Source organism: Grus americana, chromosome 2, assembly GCF_028858705.1.
Source record: "Grus americana isolate bGruAme1 chromosome 2, bGruAme1.mat, whole genome shotgun sequence".
NCBI lineage: Eukaryota > Metazoa > Chordata > Aves > Gruiformes > Gruidae > Grus > Grus americana.
The window spans coordinates 131,809,203-131,826,917 of record NC_072853.1 but is presented as its reverse complement, the minus strand read 5'-3'; the positions used below and the strand labels follow the sequence as shown (position 1 = coordinate 131,826,917).

Below are 17,715 nucleotides of genomic sequence, written 5' to 3'. Positions count from 1 at the left end.
AAATGGTATCAGGAAACAGTTTCGTGTTTAAGATAAAGGATTACAATAAAAAGTACCTACATAAATGAACTACAGTTTATGAAGCTATGAAAATACATTTGAGACGTGTTTTATAACATTGGGTTAAACGTGCTTTACAGCTGTACAAAAGCTATTCAGCCACTTGCAGTACAGGCCATAAAACTGCTAACGCACACAGTCCTTACCCACCCCGACCGCTGTGCGCTTTGCCTTCATCAGTGCACAAACCCAGCAAGGATGCACTGAGCTACGACCAGGCTCCAACCCAAGGAATTGCTATCACTGTGCAGGTAGCACTCGCTGCACGAGGAGCGCCGCTGATTTCAGCAGGATTCAGCCACGTGGGGATTTCCAAGATGCTTCTGCGCCAGACCTTAGACCCTCACGTGTGAATGGGCTGAATCATGCCAAAGGGATCCCACGGCCGGCTGCCCATGGAGGACCAGGGTGCGGCAGAGCTGCAGAGACCCAGGGCAGCTCAGTGCTCTTTCAGCAGCTTCGGGTCAAGGGAATTTCATGCTTATGAGTCCCAGGAGTGTTACAAACCTCTGACCAGTAACGAGGGACGCAATGGCAGATTCTCCACTTCAATGCACTGAAGGGCAGGAGGATTTATTTTGCATGAAAATATACTTAATGTTTCTCTCTACCTGCTTTTAAATGCTCCAACCATCTAGATTTAAGAAATGCCATCAGCATAATTTGAAAGATAGCCCTAATGACAATACTCAGAATTACTGGTAAGGACTAAACTGCTTATTGATTACTGAGCCACAATCAAGGCTTTTGTCATCCTGCCTATGCACAAAATCTACAGGAAAGATCTGTTATGTTTTTTAATTAATCCTACTTTGTGTTTCTGAGAAAGAAATGCATTTTTAACACCCAAACATAAGAACACATGCAGTGGGGAGTCGTGTCTCCTCTCTCTTTCTTAAAAGCAAAGATTCTGATAAAATTAAATCTGCACTGTGCCTGGTGTGCTGTTGCAAACCTTTCTCTGAGGCTGTCGCTGTTTCAATCAGGTGTACAAAACATATGTTAGCAGGTGTGAGTTGTTTCAGATGATCTATCACTGGACTGAAGTTGAAGTGAAAGTACTTTTCAAGTTGTTATTTTCCATTGCTCCTTGGCTTCTTGTATCCTTTGGCATCAGAGGCAGAAGTGCTGAGAAACTGCCATGAATGATGCTGTTTGACTATATATGGAAAAACCTGAGAAGGAGCCTATGCTAGCATGGACAAAGCACCAGGCTTCATCTTCAGCAAGAATTAGGGTGGCGTCTTTCACCTGCCAGGCCACAAGCACTAAAAAGACAAGAGGATATGTAATTTGGGGGTTAGCAAATGTTTCATAGCCTTTACCTTGCTTAGTAATACACAAGAGCTACAAACCACCCTATTTTTCCTAGAATTTTACATCATTTTGATGATCATGTACTGGCTAACATGGATTCATAATACACCATTTCCCCTGTGAAATAAACCTCTCTGTGTTTTAAGTCATCGAGTGTGAAATGGTATGTTAGTCCTCACTTTTTTCTACTTCTGATTTGCTTTGGCTACAGTGCAAGGAAAACTCAAACATTTGCTTAAGTCTCACCATCTTCAGCCGAAGTATGCTTTTTTTTCCTGCTAGGCACTGTAAAAACTCCTTGAAAACCGTAATTGCTTTCAGTGTGCAGACATACAGCACTAGTATAGCTAGAGCAATTTTTTTTTCAGTTCTCGAGGCACTACAATGGTACAAATAAATCCCATTCAATCTTGCAGTGTAATATTTTATATATGTATATATACATGCGTATACATAGACATGATTTAAATAAGCACCTAAAAGTTCCACGTGTCCAACTACAGTTTCCAACTTTCTGAAAAACATTTGTGCTTTCAGTTAGTAATTTTCAAGGTAATTAGCAGATTACTTATAAAGCTAAATAGTAAAAAAAAAAAAATAAAAAAAAATCCTTCCACCAATTGGCCCTTGCAGTATAAACACACAAAGATGAATGCCGTCATTGTTACCCAGAACCAGTGAAGTTCCTTTTTGAGTGTCAAGCTATTCCTACATTAAACCAGTTATGCCACAAGCTGTGAAAGGCAGGCACAATGTGCTTTCTACAAAATGTGTATTTTTTACATATTTGGAGGAAGAAAGCACCACATACAGAGTGTGCGCTTCTACATCAAAAAACCCTATCACAAATTAACACAGAGATAATCTTTACTTTAAGCTTATTGTACATTTTCTGTTCTCAACCCTGTTAAAAACGGTTTGCCAGGTTAGACTACTACGATGGGGATTATAAAACAGTTCCTGTGCTTGGAAGTACTTTAAATATACAAGCCATGTTTCTATTGCTGCTTTGTAGCTCAAAACCCAAAACTAGTGATGATTTTATGAGTTGCTGTAGTCTAGACAACTTGGTTACTTTTCAATGAAATTGGTCCTTGGGGAGAATACTGTGAAAATTCCCATACAATTAATTACAGGTATGTGCAACTAAAATACAATTCTACAGCACAGTAGCTTTACAATTGCCAGTGCAATTTATGTCTGTATCAAACAAGAATGCTCTGAAGGAGCTTGGAAGATGAAGTACAACAAACAGGAGGTTACATGGAGAGCTACCTGTAGTGAGCAAGATGAGATAAATAAGACTTAATGTTAAATTTTTGATGTGCCTTCTCCTCTGGCAAGATTCAGAGTTCTACTGGAAAGCACAAAATCTGACAACTGAGTCAATCTTCCCAGAACATATTTTTTATAGCAAATTGGGCTCAACACATTTTTACTGCCAAGTTAAAGAGCAAAGGAGAAATTTAATAGAATTATAAGGGAAATGCACCCATAAAGCAGGAAAACAAAGAACAATAGAAAATGCAGAGAAAAGCTATGAGAATTGTGATTTTTTTTTAAAAATAGCCTTCATGTATTTCCCCCTCAAAAGCACAGCCCTATTTTCTCCCATCAGCTATTTTTACCTCAATCTTAATTTCCTCTATATACACTTACAAATGGCCATTTAACTTTAAAAGTAATTTCAATTGTTGCAAGTACCATTTGAAAATTCATTTTTCAAATTTCATTTCGTGAATGTAGTATAGGCCTTTTTTGTACTTAGGTTATAATTTAGTTTAGGATGGAGTTAAAAAAAGGACTAAGCAGGGGAGGTTATTGTGATATGTGTCCTTGTGAAAACCATAGAAAAGGTTAGTTACAGGAGAATCCCCATAATTTTGCTCCATCTTTACAAGGTTACAGCCTTGGATCAGAGGGAAGCCCAAACCTCTGAAAAAGTTAAGATGCTCATGGATTGTGTTGGCTTGTTTAGCACAGTCCTGCAGAAATACTCCAGCATCCGTACCCTAAAGCTACAGGATTTTTAAAGAACTGTAGTCATGTGCTTGTGGCCCTGTGCTCCTTGCAAACACTTGACACTCCTCTCTCACCCGATCAATCTGCACTGAAAGAGATGGCCTTTGGGGAGTCTCAAACCCACTGTAAAACAAACCAGGTAACTCCCATAAGGCAGACGGGGGCTGGGGTTTGCAGAGTCCTTAAAGACTCCAGTTTTGCCTAGGAGACAAAAAAAGGACACCATGGCCTCCCCTGTAAGAGAAATAGCCATCAAGCCTGGGCCAACTCTCATCCTTTTAGGGTGCAGCCAAACTGCAGAGCACATACAGGTAATCACACTGCTAGATTTCAATAAATGACATGTAACAAAATGATACAAAGGAGAAAAATCAAGATACTCTTTGGTAGATCAAAGATAAAAATGAAATAACTTAAACAGAAAAGTTCTGTCTGTAAACACTTGTCCTGTTTAGATTTCTCAGGGAAAAGCTCTCTCCCCTTTCCTTTCTGCACGCTTATTCTACTTCCCCTTCTGACTCTTGACCCTCAGCAACACCTTGGAGCTACAGCCCCCTCCAGGTTCCCACAGGATCATAGAATCATAGAATGGTTTGGGTTGGAAGGGACGTTAGAGATCATCTACTTCCAACCCCCCTGCTGCGGGCAGGGACACCCTCCACTAGACCACGTTGCCCAAAGCCTCATCCAGCCTGGTCTTAAACACTTCAGGGATGGGGCATCCACAACCACTCTGGGCAACCTGTGCCAGGACCTCACCACCCTCACAGTGAAGAATTTCTTTCTAACATCTAATCTAAATCGACCCTCCTTCAGCTTAAACCCATTACCCCTTGTCCTGTCACTACACTCCCTGATAAACAGTCCCTCACCATCTTTCCTGTAGGTCCCCTTCAGGTACTGGTAAGCCGCAATTAGATCTCCCCGGAGCTGCCTTTTCTCCAGGCTGAACAATCCCAACTCTCTCAGCCTGTCCTCGTAGGAGAGGTGCTCCATCCCTCCAATCAGGATGTTATTATCTAGTTTATCTCCAACAGTAAATATGAGAAACTAATCTGTCACTGGAAGTTACTTTTACTTATTGCCACTGCTTTATCAGAATTCCACAAAAACTGATCAAGAAAACAGGAGCAACAGAAGTTACAGCAGTCTGCCGGTGGTCCCTCAGCAGAAGAGACATCCAGCTGCTTTGGGACACCAAGATACAGTTACTTTCATACAACCTAGGTGTACATGGAAATTACTAAGCCACCAACTTGTGCAGGTTTGGCTAAGATAATGTTCTCGGTCTGATTTGGGGCTGTAAGTTAGTAATTTTTATTTGCCATGCAGTCACACCCAAGATACGACAACAGCACTGTTGCTGTGCATGCAATGTGAGATCACCTTTGCTCCACACATCCTCCAAGCTTAAGTATGTTCTGGGAATGTAATTCGTTTGGTTTGGTCAGTGAGTAACCAATATCATACATACTCTTGCCTCTCTAAAGAACCCGGGCAGTCACCTGACAGCAGATGACGGCTAGAATAAAACATCCATTTCTGAAGCCAAGCACAGTGACAAGAGCTGAATATGTATGAGGTTAAAGCCTGGCTCCCTAGAAGGGGAATGTGGCATCTAACTCTGAAAAAACATCATCTTTTAGCTGTTGCTGGGAACAAATCCCACCTGTGCTAAGAAAACCCCTATAGGAAATAATTGCACTTTTACTTATTATTTTTGTTATTGGAAACCTCCTACTATAGCTTTATTCCTTAAGGCAGAAACTAGAAACTACCACAGATTGTACTTATTATTCATGCTCAGTCACGACCTCAGCCAAAAGCTCATGTTAAAATCTCATACCATGTCTAAGCACACACATATATTATAGTTAAGTCATATGTTGATCAACTGTTTTGCACAATGCCATTCATTATTTTTTTAAACTATTATTTATGTATTTATTTTTACAAGAACACCCATAAGGCTCTGTTAGAATAGGTGCCTCAGACTGCTAAATGCTGGGCAAACATATGTATATATTAATTAGCGTGCAGAATTAATATAGGCCCCCAAACCTGCAATTAGGTGGAACCACTTTGGCTCCAATAATTATGAAGAAAGTTCTCTTTCGTCATCTGCACAGAAATGTGAAATCCTGGCACCAGTGAAGTCCCTCAGAGGGAAGTTTTGCCACATACCACAATACAGTTGCCTCAAGATATTTTATCACAGATTTTATCGTACCTTGCAGGCCTGAAATATCAAATGCATTCAGACAAACTTTCATTATGTTGGAGAACAGAATTTGGTCTTCATTTTGTGAAGTATGGCTTAGTTATTTGCCCATACTATTTATACAAGAGTGGGTCTATATATCTAATTTTTAATAAAAACATAGCGTAAAAGTTCTCCAGGCTCTGAACAGGCAATTAAGCAAGTAGAAACTTCTGTCAATCTGAACAGCTAATGAGATGGTTCCTCAGACATCTGAAAGCGCGTTTTTTCAAGCTCCAGTAGAACTTGGCCGATTCCTGCTTGACTATGTGAGACACCCCATAAGTCAAACACACAAAAATGTAGCACTCTCAACCCACTTCTCAGCAACGATTTAATACAAGAACCCTGGGACTTGATCTCATATTTCTACTTTTCATTATTGTTTCAATCACATCTGCATGATACTATACTACGTTAACATAAGGTGCAATAATTAAACCTGAACATTTACAATATGCTAATGCAGGTGAAGAGTTTTTGATGTGAATGGCTAAAGTTAGGCTTTTGTGCATACATAAATTCTTGAGCTTGCAACTCTGCAAGTACAGAATACTTCATTCCAGTCTGGCAAAATGCCGGTTATGTGCTCAAAGTCACCTCCTCAGTGAGTATTAGGTGCTTCACATTAATCATGTGTTTAAGTGCATGTGACCTGAATTTGCAGCATGATTTTCAAAAAGCCATCAACGTGTACTTGTTTCCACTGACTTGTCCTGACTACCAAGTCTAATTTCAAGCACTTTTAAAATCTTAATCGAAGAATTTTTTCACTATCTTTAAAAAAAGAAGCCCACCACAAAAAAGCAAGCAAGCTCTCTCTAGCTGTAGCTGCACTGCCCAAAGAAAAAGCTGTTGCAGATTATCAAATGAATAGTCTACTCTGATTCAACCTAACAGAGAGTTCAGAAATGCCACCTGCTGACAGAAGCCAAAGAGATTCTGATAGAAACAGCAGTTCTGCTGTGAATTCAGATTAATTTTGGCTACGTATTAATAGCACATCCATATACAAAAAAAGTTTGAGCACTTGATGACTCCTCCTCTCAGTCCTCAGTTTATATATATGGGGGGGACAGGGTCCCCTGTTACTTAGCGTTTCTACTGTCCGCTTTAAACTTATGAAGTAGCTTAGCTGAGCAGATCTCTTTTTCTTGCTGGATTCTGTTTAATGTGCTGCTATAGCACTCTGTGTAGCAGCTGTCTGTGCTGTACGATTACTTCATTGTTGAAAGCATAACATATGGAAACTGTACTGAAATGTTAGTTGCTTTGATACCTATGAAGAGGAATGAGTTTTTGCGCTACAAGACAACGCATTTTTTTAAACAACTTAAAATAACAAAAATTAAACACACATTTAGAATCGAAAGCATATTAGTTTCCAGCATGCCTGTTATTCTGTTTGAATGCCCAGTTCCAATGGCTGGTTACTATTGTGTTTTTGATTGCCATTCCAGCAAACAATGGGTGGTTTTCTTTCAACTTGTGCATTCTTGGAAAAGAAAAGGGAATAGATTCAAGAGGAGGCCCTTGGATTCCTTCATGAGTTATCCATGAAGGCAAATGCTATACAGCAGAATGATAAGAATGATATTTCATGTCATTGAGATAAGATTATTTCAGATAATAAGGTTTATTGGGAAAACTCATAAACTGCCACACAGTGCTTTGCTTCCCAAAATCAAAGCTTCCACAACAGCCAACTCCTTAGTGGACCAGAAGCAAAGCAGATCCTTACAGATTCACTTCTGAGTCCCAACTGCGTTTGGCAGGAGGAGAACAATCTTTAGTTGTCATATACAGACTTTCCTCCCCTGTAAATTAGTAACCCATAGAGGGAACAATGAAGCTCTAAATTACTTCACCAGTAGCAAGAACACTCGTTAACACAAGAAGGATGCTGTAAATTTTTGGTCACTGTTTTGCCAGTAGTTGCATTTGAATCCTGAACAAAGCCTGAGTGGTAAGAATCTATTAATTTTATTGAATAAAAGTTTATATATACACTATTTTAATCTTAGAAGATATTCCCTAATGATGTAAATGGGACACGATTCTCTCTAATTTAGTTTGTTAACTAAATCTACAACAAACACAAATCTATTTAAAATCACTGTAGATATTTTAAGTGCAGTCACACTAGGTATCAAAAGTACTTCTAATTACACCAGGCTCTGAAAATACACAGTAGGTGAAGATTGGGGTTTTTTTTTTTATTGAAAATACATTGAATTTCACTTTCTGTCTTTAAATCACATATTATATAAAGTCACGGTTCACCACGACTATGATTTATTAGAAACAAAAAATGGCTTATTTCACATGATATGTTCTAACTGGCTGAAACAGCACAGCTTTAGGATTACTGACACAGTTACAAAGTGGTCTTGATTTCAGTTTAAGAATATACTCTATAAAAACCTACTCAGTTACTACAGATCTGCTAAATCATCCTTCAAATAGTATCCTCAGATGGTAAATGTAATGGTTTCTATATCAATAATATTAACTTGAAAGCCTCATATTTTTTTAAAGTCTTAAAATATTGCTGCACTGAATTTTTAGTCATATTTGATCACAATATCAGTGTTTAGATCTTAGATTCCTTTAAGGTTAAGGCCAATTCCTACAAAATATTTTTTACTCCAAATTAAAATTAATTATTAGTTTTATGTTTTAGTAGGAAAAAAAAAAGACTGAAAAGTTAGCTATTTTCTGTGGGTAGAAAATGGGGTTGCTTTTGTAAATATTGAGATTGGGCTAGTGGAAATTTCAAAGTTTGCCTTATTAAGGAAATCTTTCAAATGCAGTCAATCAAAAATGACTGCACAAATATGACTCCCCAGAAAGGCATTTATCCTAATTAATAAGATAAACCAATAGTTAGTCACCTACTTAAATGACAGCTGCAAATCAAAATGGGACTTGCCAATTCTCTCATGGGGTCAGCTATGACCACCCATGAAAACTTCACTCTTTCATCTCCTTTACAAGTAGAAGGACTGACAGGTGGCCGCAGCTACTCCAGCCAACCATAGCATCCTCAATGCTCGCTGCCAGGACTGGCTGCCATCCGCTGCCCAACATGATCACGCAGTAAGTAGGTCTATAAACCTATTAAAACAGCATAAATGTTATAACTTGTAATCTATTAAAATCAAAATAAACAGGAAGGGAGGTCTGAGAGCCAGTTTCTTCAGAGCAAAATATAATGCTAATTATGAGGTTTTCAAATATGCCAGCTTTTTTTGGGGGGGGTGGGCAAGACTTAGGGTTGAGCCATTAAAAAGCCAGTTGGTAGTATTAAACTCTTGCTTTAAGATTTGTAAGAAGGCCAAAAATTCACTCCAGGCTGAAATTTACTATCCCAGGCCTAGAATCGTTTGTTTTTTTTTTTTTTAAAAAAGTCATAAATATGGAAGAAAAAACAAACAAACACAAAACAGTGTTTTCAGATGATTTTTGGCACTCCTTCAATGCAAAAGTAGCTTTATTTTAAGGTTGAGACTCATTACTGTTAATCATTTTTGTAACTAAAATTGGGACCAGGTTATTTTAATAATGAATTAACAATAAGTTACTATCACTGAATCTGTTCTAAAGCTTTTCAGTATGAAGAGATATCATAATTTTCAAAAGAATGTCAATGCTCTGACTTACTCTCAAAAGCCAGGAAGTTAGGGGTGGAAATTTCATCTGTGAGCCACACAGATGTATGAAAACACTTAAAAAATTAACAGCGTATGTTAAAGATGCAATGTCAGCCCCATTTTTATCCATAACTAGACTTCGTTAGTTTTGTGGGTTTAAAATTGACATTTAAAAATAAAGGCAACATAAGTTTTTGTGACTTAATTGAGCGCTTCTTAAATGAAGAGATATTTCAACGTTTGCAGACTGTTAACATCTTTCCAAAATAAGCTATGTGCTGGTGCTACTTAGCTATATTTCCCTGTCACCCTAAGGAATCTGTATTGCTGATGGAAGCCATTTCTTTTGCTAAATCCTGCCTGTGAACTCTAACAAGAGCATTTAAGCCTACTAAAAAGTCTCCCGAGACGCACTACTGTTAAAACAAAAACTGCAACGAATTTTTAAAGTGAACTTTCTGCAATCATTAGACAATACAGGTCTTAAGAAGAAGAGAAAACTTGTTATAGGAGAAGGAACAAAAAGCCAAATGTAAGCGGAGAGCACATGCCAGTCACCCCTGAGGGAACAGAAGGGAGGTACCGAAAATTAACTGCTGCATTTCTACTTCCCACCAAAACCACAAATGGGCCGTTTCAGGGGACTAACACATACAGAGTCTGCAGATAAATACACGTCTACCTCATTACCTGAGAAGAGCCTTAAAGAGCACACTTCTTCACTGAATATTTCTTCTTCTACATGAATAATCTCATTTACGCAGAAGAAAGTGCTCTACGTACACATGCAACATTTGCAGCATGTATGTGTGTCAGCTTGGAAGCTGCTCAGCTCTGCCTGTGAACTTGGCCCGTACTCTTTTGGCATGGATTTTTACAGCAAAACTTAACAAACATTCTCTGCAGCCAAACCACCCTGAACTGCTTCTTATCAAATTTCACAAGCTAAGTGGGTTTGAGCCTGGTCAATACATGGATGAGAGATCATTATATGAAATTACACTTTGCTGAAAAACGACAACAGTAGCTTAACAGCATCAGGAAATGGTGGGACTTAGCATGTGCACAGAGGTGATGAGACTTCAGGCAACTGCTGGCTTCACCCAAGATAAGACTACCACACCTAGCAAAGCCAAGACAAGCAGCATACCCAAAGGGAGGACACTACACGGAAAATGGGACCCAAAAGATTAGTGAGGTTCCTGCTTTCTACCTTGAATAAGAATGCCAGACAGACACTCTCTCCTGAGGGACACATATTATATGCCATCTCACCAGCCTGTAAGGCGTGCTTTCTCTCTGGCATCTAAAGTGACACCATCTTGGAGTTACACCTTGTGCAGTAACAGTAATGCCAGGCTGAAGTTTAGTACCCTAACAAAGTATTGAACAACTGAGGTGGGAGATAATAAAAAGAGAAACTGCCATTCTGAGTGTTTCATTAATAAATTGGGTCAAAGCAATCCCATTTTATTTTTGACAAAGTATAGGTCTAAAGGAGGATGCAGAAAACGATTATATTTGGATAATAAAAATACTTAATATCAACCCAGATGTCGCCCTTTCAGGCAACCTATGGGAAAACAGCCTCTTTATTTTCTGAAATTATCACAACATACATGTTTACCTGTATTCAAAGATGAGTTAACAAGAGTTTGCTCGGAGTACAAATCAAACAGGATCACACAGAAGGAATACAGCAATATTCTTCATTCTCACTGGATGCAGTGGAGGGTATGCCTGTAGGGCTTGAAAGTTGTGTAGGCACTGCGACGCTGAAATGCAGGACGATTTACACGCTCTAAATTGTTTCCCTGAAACAAATCTTGCCTAACTATATTTGGTTTTATTACCTGGCTAGTCAACTGCCATATATACTTGCACTTGAGGGAAAAAGATTCGCATCAGCCAATAACAGACATGTGAGCTGCCTATCTAAAATTACTCTGCTGGCCTTCCTGGGCTCCCTCTGCAGGCACTGCACCGACAGAAAGAGAAACTCAGCCACGGCTGGACTTGGAGCACCTCATCTATGTAAGTTATAACCATCATGGAGAACAAAATCCTATGCCAAGCAAACACCGCAAAAAATTCTGTAGCTATCAGAAAAATCTCAATGCTTGTTTTAGGTCCAGAAAAAATTTTAAGATGACAAAAGTGGAAATTCTGGGGTAAAGCTGCTGAAATGCAATTCAGTTGATAGTCGATTAAAAAAAAAATCTTCAAGAAAGAATATACTGGTTTTGCTACCAGGCTATTAAAAACTCTAAACTTGGAACGGGCTCCAATGGGGAACTTGGAACAAAAGGTGCAGAAAGTGGAAGCTGGTATTATTTATAACCTGGCAGATGGGACTCCGAGAAACTCAGCCAAAACAAGCTGGTTCTCCTAGCTACAGGTAAACCAACATTCTGAGTAACTTTAAAAGTTTGAAAAATATATAAATAATAAAAGTATTTCAGTAGACAGATATTGGCTTTTTTTCTTTACTGTTTGATGGAACATGTTTCAAAGAGTACATTGCTAACCAATGTTTCTGACAGATGTGCAAAGTTATACTACCTGACCACATCATGAATTAGCCTTCCCAGGAGGAGCTGTACAAAAAGTAAAACAAAAGAAAGCAGAAATTCCTTGACATCTGTAGGATGTCAAGGAAATGAATCAGTTTGTTTCAAATAGGAGATAATTAAGAAAATCTTACTTCTAAAAATGTCTGTGTTAAATTAGGACGTTATCATTTAGCTGTACTCAACGTCCTTCCCTTTTTCATATCCAGGGACATACTGAACAACCAATTCATTTCAGAACTTCCCAGAGAGCTGCAAGGACCGCTACAATTTTTTCCATTTGATCATTAATACTAAAACACTAAATAGCTTATATAAAACACATGGCATAGCAGTTTATCAAAGCAGGGAAGCTCATGTGATTTCATATTAAGAATAATGTGTTGAGCCTATTTATTACAGAAGAAAATACATGTATTATGCATTTAGCTTTTTAGTAGGAAATACTGGTATTTAATCTGAAGTATATCAGAATTATCTGACAAGATCTCTACCTAAAGTAAACCAGACTGACTTGGGCCAAGAGATCTCATTCAGCACAGTGAGCAATTTTCAGTTTTCCTAATCAGTGCAAAAAAATTCCCAGGAATTTTATACCTGGGAAAAGCACTGGAATACTTGTTTTTGAAGAAAACACAGATCGCTTTTTTAATACATTACTTTTTTTGAACATAGAGTCCTACTGAAAGTCAGGGCTATACGATGACAGCAGCTGAACATTCCTCCCTGGCCACTCCATGAATTCAACCCCCCTCAGAAAAAAAAACCAAACCAACAAACCAAAGCAAAGGGGCAGGAGGGAAGATCCCAACCATTTTTACTTGTATCTTAAACTGGCACTGTACCACGTGCAGAGCTCTCCTACTGACACATCAGGGGTCTTTTGCACATTTTGTCTTTCTGGTAAGGTTAGTTTCTTCGTGTAACAATTTCAGCTGCGATTTTTAAAGTTAGTGTCCTTCTCTGCTTTAGCAAAGAGTTTGGAAATAAATACCCAAACACATTTTAGAGATTGCAAATCAAATGCCAATAAAAGAGCCCAAAGCTCTTCTGTTTTATTTGTAGGGGTTGTTCTTCCTAATGCCTCAGTATGTCTATTGTTCTCCAAATGCCACGTACCAAAATTGCTGGTTTATTTGGGATAAACCAAACAGTAGGTGCTTACCTGTAGGAGTACTACTGCGAAACGAAGAGGAGGGAGTGATTGGAGGGGTGACTGGAGGAGTAAGGCTTCCACTGCTGTGGCGAGGTGGAGTAGATACATTCCCACGGGACACTGTGCTTGACAAAGTCAAAGAGAGTTTCGGCTGAATCTTTTTCTTCAAAGACTCCTGCTCACGTCGAGCTGCATCAGTCATAAATCTAGAACAAGGACAATCATCAGGATGAGAGGCATGAAACACTGTCCATAAGCAAGCTTCAGGTAAAGATAAAGAAGTATTTTTCACCCTCAGTGACCAAATAGAGCTTCAAACTCAGCCATGACAAGTTCCTCCGCGACACAGATTTCAAGAATACAAACTTCTCCATCAACAGCTTTATTCCAGTGTTCAAAATCTGGACCATTTGCTTCTGATTTCAATAGAACTTACATTAGACATTTGCATCATGTGCAAACACATAAGTTTTTTTAAACTCCAACCAGAGATCAGCGTTGCACACAATGTTATACTCAATCTTACACTATACTCAATCTTTTGCAATAACTACACTCAATCCTTCTGTGAAACAGTAGCTATAATGGAGAAAAGTGTTAGGGGTAGATGTATTGTATTTGAAGGTCAAAGGGATAGTATGAATTAGAGTGTGTAGATACATCATTTCCAACTTAGGATAATCACATGTGTTTTATGAAAGTTTTAGACAATGCTGCCTGACATAAAAGATGTCCAATTAAATTGCAATTCCTCAAACCGGAGTTCTCAGCTCTTGAAAACCAAATCAGGTCTCTCTGTAGATCTTTGGTATATGCTGCAGATGGCCTAATGCAACTCACGGTTCATCTCTGTGGGATGCTAAGAGGGAATTCCACCAGCATGATGCAAGGTGTGCACCAGTAGTGCAGTAATTCCAGCAGTGCAACTTTTTTGCATGGGATCTCTCACCTGGAATAAAAATAGCTTTTTTCACTTTTATTCTGATTCCTTCCAAAAAAGAACAATTGAAGTGAAAAAGACCATGTTTATTCCAAGCGCCTACACAGAGTTACACCAGAACACCTGATACTGCATTATGTGGACATTCAAAGCACCACTGCTGGCACCTGCATTAACCCTCACTTGAAAGGACTGGGGTTCCCCCACAACTGCATCTCTGCAGCTCAGACTTCATGCATTTAGCAGTGAAGCGGTATTTTAATCCTTTGTCTTCCCCTTCCACTGCATAAGGAGCCATCTTGAAGGATTCCCAAGAAGACAGGATAAAGTAAATCCCCTTGTCCACAGTCCTGTCCTTCATGCTAAAGTACAAACTATGCCTGTCAGTGAATGAAATAATACGTACTAGCACATGATACAGACTACAAAGTTAAGTTACACCCAGACATTTGTCTGACCAGGTTAGACAGAGCAAACAAGGTTTTAGCCAAGACACAAGCTTTACAGAATGAGCTCTTGCAACCTTGGCAAACCATGAAGGGCGCATGCAGAGAGGTGAGAACGCAATGCAGCTGGTACGCTGCACTTGCCTCAGAGCCAGCTGTCACCCAGAAACTCACATTTGCAATCCAGTAAGGAAACAGAATGACAAAAAATACCAGCAAATATTTGTGTTGGACTAAACGAGTGTGACCTGGCTTCCTTCCGATAGTCACACTCTCCTCAGTGGAGCCTAGGAAAGAGAATGAGGCAGACTTGGGGATAGAAGTGGCCACAGAGAACAAGACTGTGGAGGAAATTAAATAAAGATGCTGAGTTGTTGCATTGGGTGTAGGTAGCAAAGTTTTGGTAGCAGAGGGGGCTGCAGGGTAAGACGAGGTCGGGGTCTGCCTCATGCCAGCCACAGCTGGTGTCAGCCAGCTCTGCAATGGACCCACCACATGACACAGATGAGCCCATCAGCGAAGCTGGTGGTACCTCAGTGGAAACTTATTTAAGGAGGAGTAGAAAATGCTGGAGTGAGAGAGGAGGAGGGAACAGAGGAGGAAAACAACAGAGGGAATGAAAGAATAATAAGGTCAGAGGAGCAGGAGGTGCTGCATGGTGGAGAGCAGGTACTCCCCTGGAGGCACTGCAGCCTGTGGGTGACCAACACCAATGCACAGGACAAGAGTGACAAACAAAGGGCAGCAGAGAGAAACCACGACAACCTGACCCCAACCCCTGCACCACTTGCTGCCTCACCGAAAGGACTGAGTGTGGCCTGCAGCAGCAGTAGGGGAGGAAAGGTGGCTTTTTTTCCCCATAAGTGTTTTACGGTTTTTCTTTTGTTTCTCAATAACCAGTAGCCAAATCAGTAATTAAATATTAATGCTAGTTGACAATAAATTAAATTGAATTCCCCAGGTCGAGCCTGTTTTGCCTGTGACAGTACTTGTTAAGGGATTCCCTTTATTTTGGCCCATGAGTTTTCCTGTTCCTGCTTCTCCTATTTTCTCCCCCATCCTGCTGGGGTCAGGGGTGTGGGAGTGAGTGAGGAAGCTGCTATGTGGGTACCTGACTGCAAGCTGGGGCAAACTCATCACTCTACCAAGTTTCTTGTCATAAGACAACTGTATTTGCTATGTGACCAAACTGCCTGTCATGTGACTTGACATTCCTTAGCATACCAGAACACATGGAGCAACCCCTGACATACGTCCAGAATCAAACAGAGCACCGGGAAATCCACCTTTAGCTCCCAAGGAGGAGCAGCAGACCCTGAGGAGAGAGAGACAGAGGGAATACTGCCACACCAGTCATCTGGTTCACAGTTTATGTCCTGCCATCATATGAAGGATCAGGCCACAGGCTGGCTAGACAAACTGACTCTGCAGACCATAGTACCACAACAATTGCACTAAATATGACCATTGGGTCACATTTGGTCTCACAGCAACACATAACACCTGTTACAGCAAAATGGTGGTATAGGGCAGTCATTTCTTCTCTGGGCCTCAACCAAAGTTTAAATTAATATGAATCACTATATTTGTTTAGGCTCCATAGAAACCCAACATTTTGTGACTGCTCACAACATGTGGGCTGTTTGGGTAGAAGCTGGGTAGATTCTACTGGCCATGAGTCCAGACCTGGCTGCGCTTATGGTGAGACCTCTGAGAAAAAACAGCTCTTGTGGAACAGTAAGGGCTGCATGGGGAAGACAAAGAGAGAAAGAAAAAAATGGGGGTTTAGGCATCTCTGTGAAATATGAAAGAAAAAAAATTGGCCTAGATATAAAAAAACCCAGCTCTTTTTCAAAAGCAATTTGTGTACTTTAACACAGCCTCAAAACACCGTGGCATAAAATTCTAAGCACCATTAGCGCAATGAAGACGTATGCTGTCTTTCCATACCATGAAGGCATTAATACTGAGACGTATGCTGTCCATCCATACCATGAAGGCATTAATAAGTGGATCTTTGCCATGATATGTAACATCAACACTACCCGCAGACATTAATAAACAGGTATGTGACATGACAGCTTATCTTCTTTGAACAGAGACAATACATCATGTCAAACCCAGATATGGCATTTTTATGAAGTTAATATTTAAAAAGCAGATATCCATAGTAACAGTTCAGTTTTAAATTTCTCTTCTCTGAACAAGGGTGCAGATATTATTGACAAAACAGTCCCCAAATAGAAGCCTCAATTTCGTTCAAGAAAAAAAAGAAGTAAAAGGATCTAAATAAAATGGCCATTCAGTACACATTTGCTCTCCTCCAGCTAGGAAATGTCTAATTCACTATTTTTGGAATTTGTACTATGATGCATGCTTGCTTCTGGATGGGAAGCCTTATTCCTTAAGAAAATGTTATGGCAACATTATAAATCCTTGAAGACTTGGAAGATAACCTCAAGTGTGATATATTAAAAGCAACGGCATGAACGCTGCTATTTAATAAGCTCAGCCACAAATAACAATGTTAAAATAATATTGAGGTATAACCAGTCTGGTTGAAGTCCATAAAAATCAGGAAAATTTGAAGTTATAGCTGAAACTTCTCCCTGTCCTATTAACTCGCTCCCATTTGGGCTCAGCATGTTGGGTATTTTCCAAAACATCATTTGTTGTCTACACTGTGAACCTGAGAGAAATAGAAGGCAGAGTCTGTTGAGAAGTTCAGTTCCTGATATCTCAAGTATTCAATTAACCTTTTCAGATCCAAATAGTCCCATACATGTTTGCTGAAGCACTGGCAGTGCTATGGTTTTGAAAAAGAAACTTTTCTAAATCAATTAGAAGAAAACATTCTTCAGTATTTTAACTGAAATGCAGTATTATACCTGTGCCTAACTACAGTGATGTTCTTCAGAGCTTACAATGTAAGTGTTTTAATGATGGGTATAGAATGACATTTCCAACCAAGGCTTTAATTTTCATGGTGAAAGTACATTATGGTTGCAACATCAAATGCTCAGAAATTAAGGTTGAATACTGGTCTCTAAATTATATGATTGCATACAATTTTCCCTGCCTCATTTAAATGCACAAGATGTGTGAGAGACAGAAAATGAGCTGTAACTAACAAAAGCTGCTGTAAGACCACTTAGGTTAAATCCCTTTTCCTTGCTTAATAGTCTCTCTCACCATCTTCAGACCCATCTCCTTGCTGAGCAAATCTACCTCTGCTATTTTCAACTCTTCTTCTTAACTCCATAACCCTGCCCCTCTAGTTCCACCGCTACG

The 17,715-nt window shown here is 39.5% G+C and overlaps 1 protein-coding gene across 1 annotated transcript in view; it reads right to left on the bottom strand.

The window, feature by feature from the left end:
- Positions 1-17,715, bottom strand: part of JAZF1 (JAZF zinc finger 1) — a 201,992-nt gene that overhangs the window by 18,424 nt on the left and 165,853 nt on the right. The window contains exon 3 of the mRNA XM_054818081.1: positions 13,048-13,244. Within this exon, the coding sequence (XP_054674056.1) occupies positions 13,048-13,244 (197 nt within the window). The remainder of the gene's footprint in view (positions 1-13,047; positions 13,245-17,715) is intronic.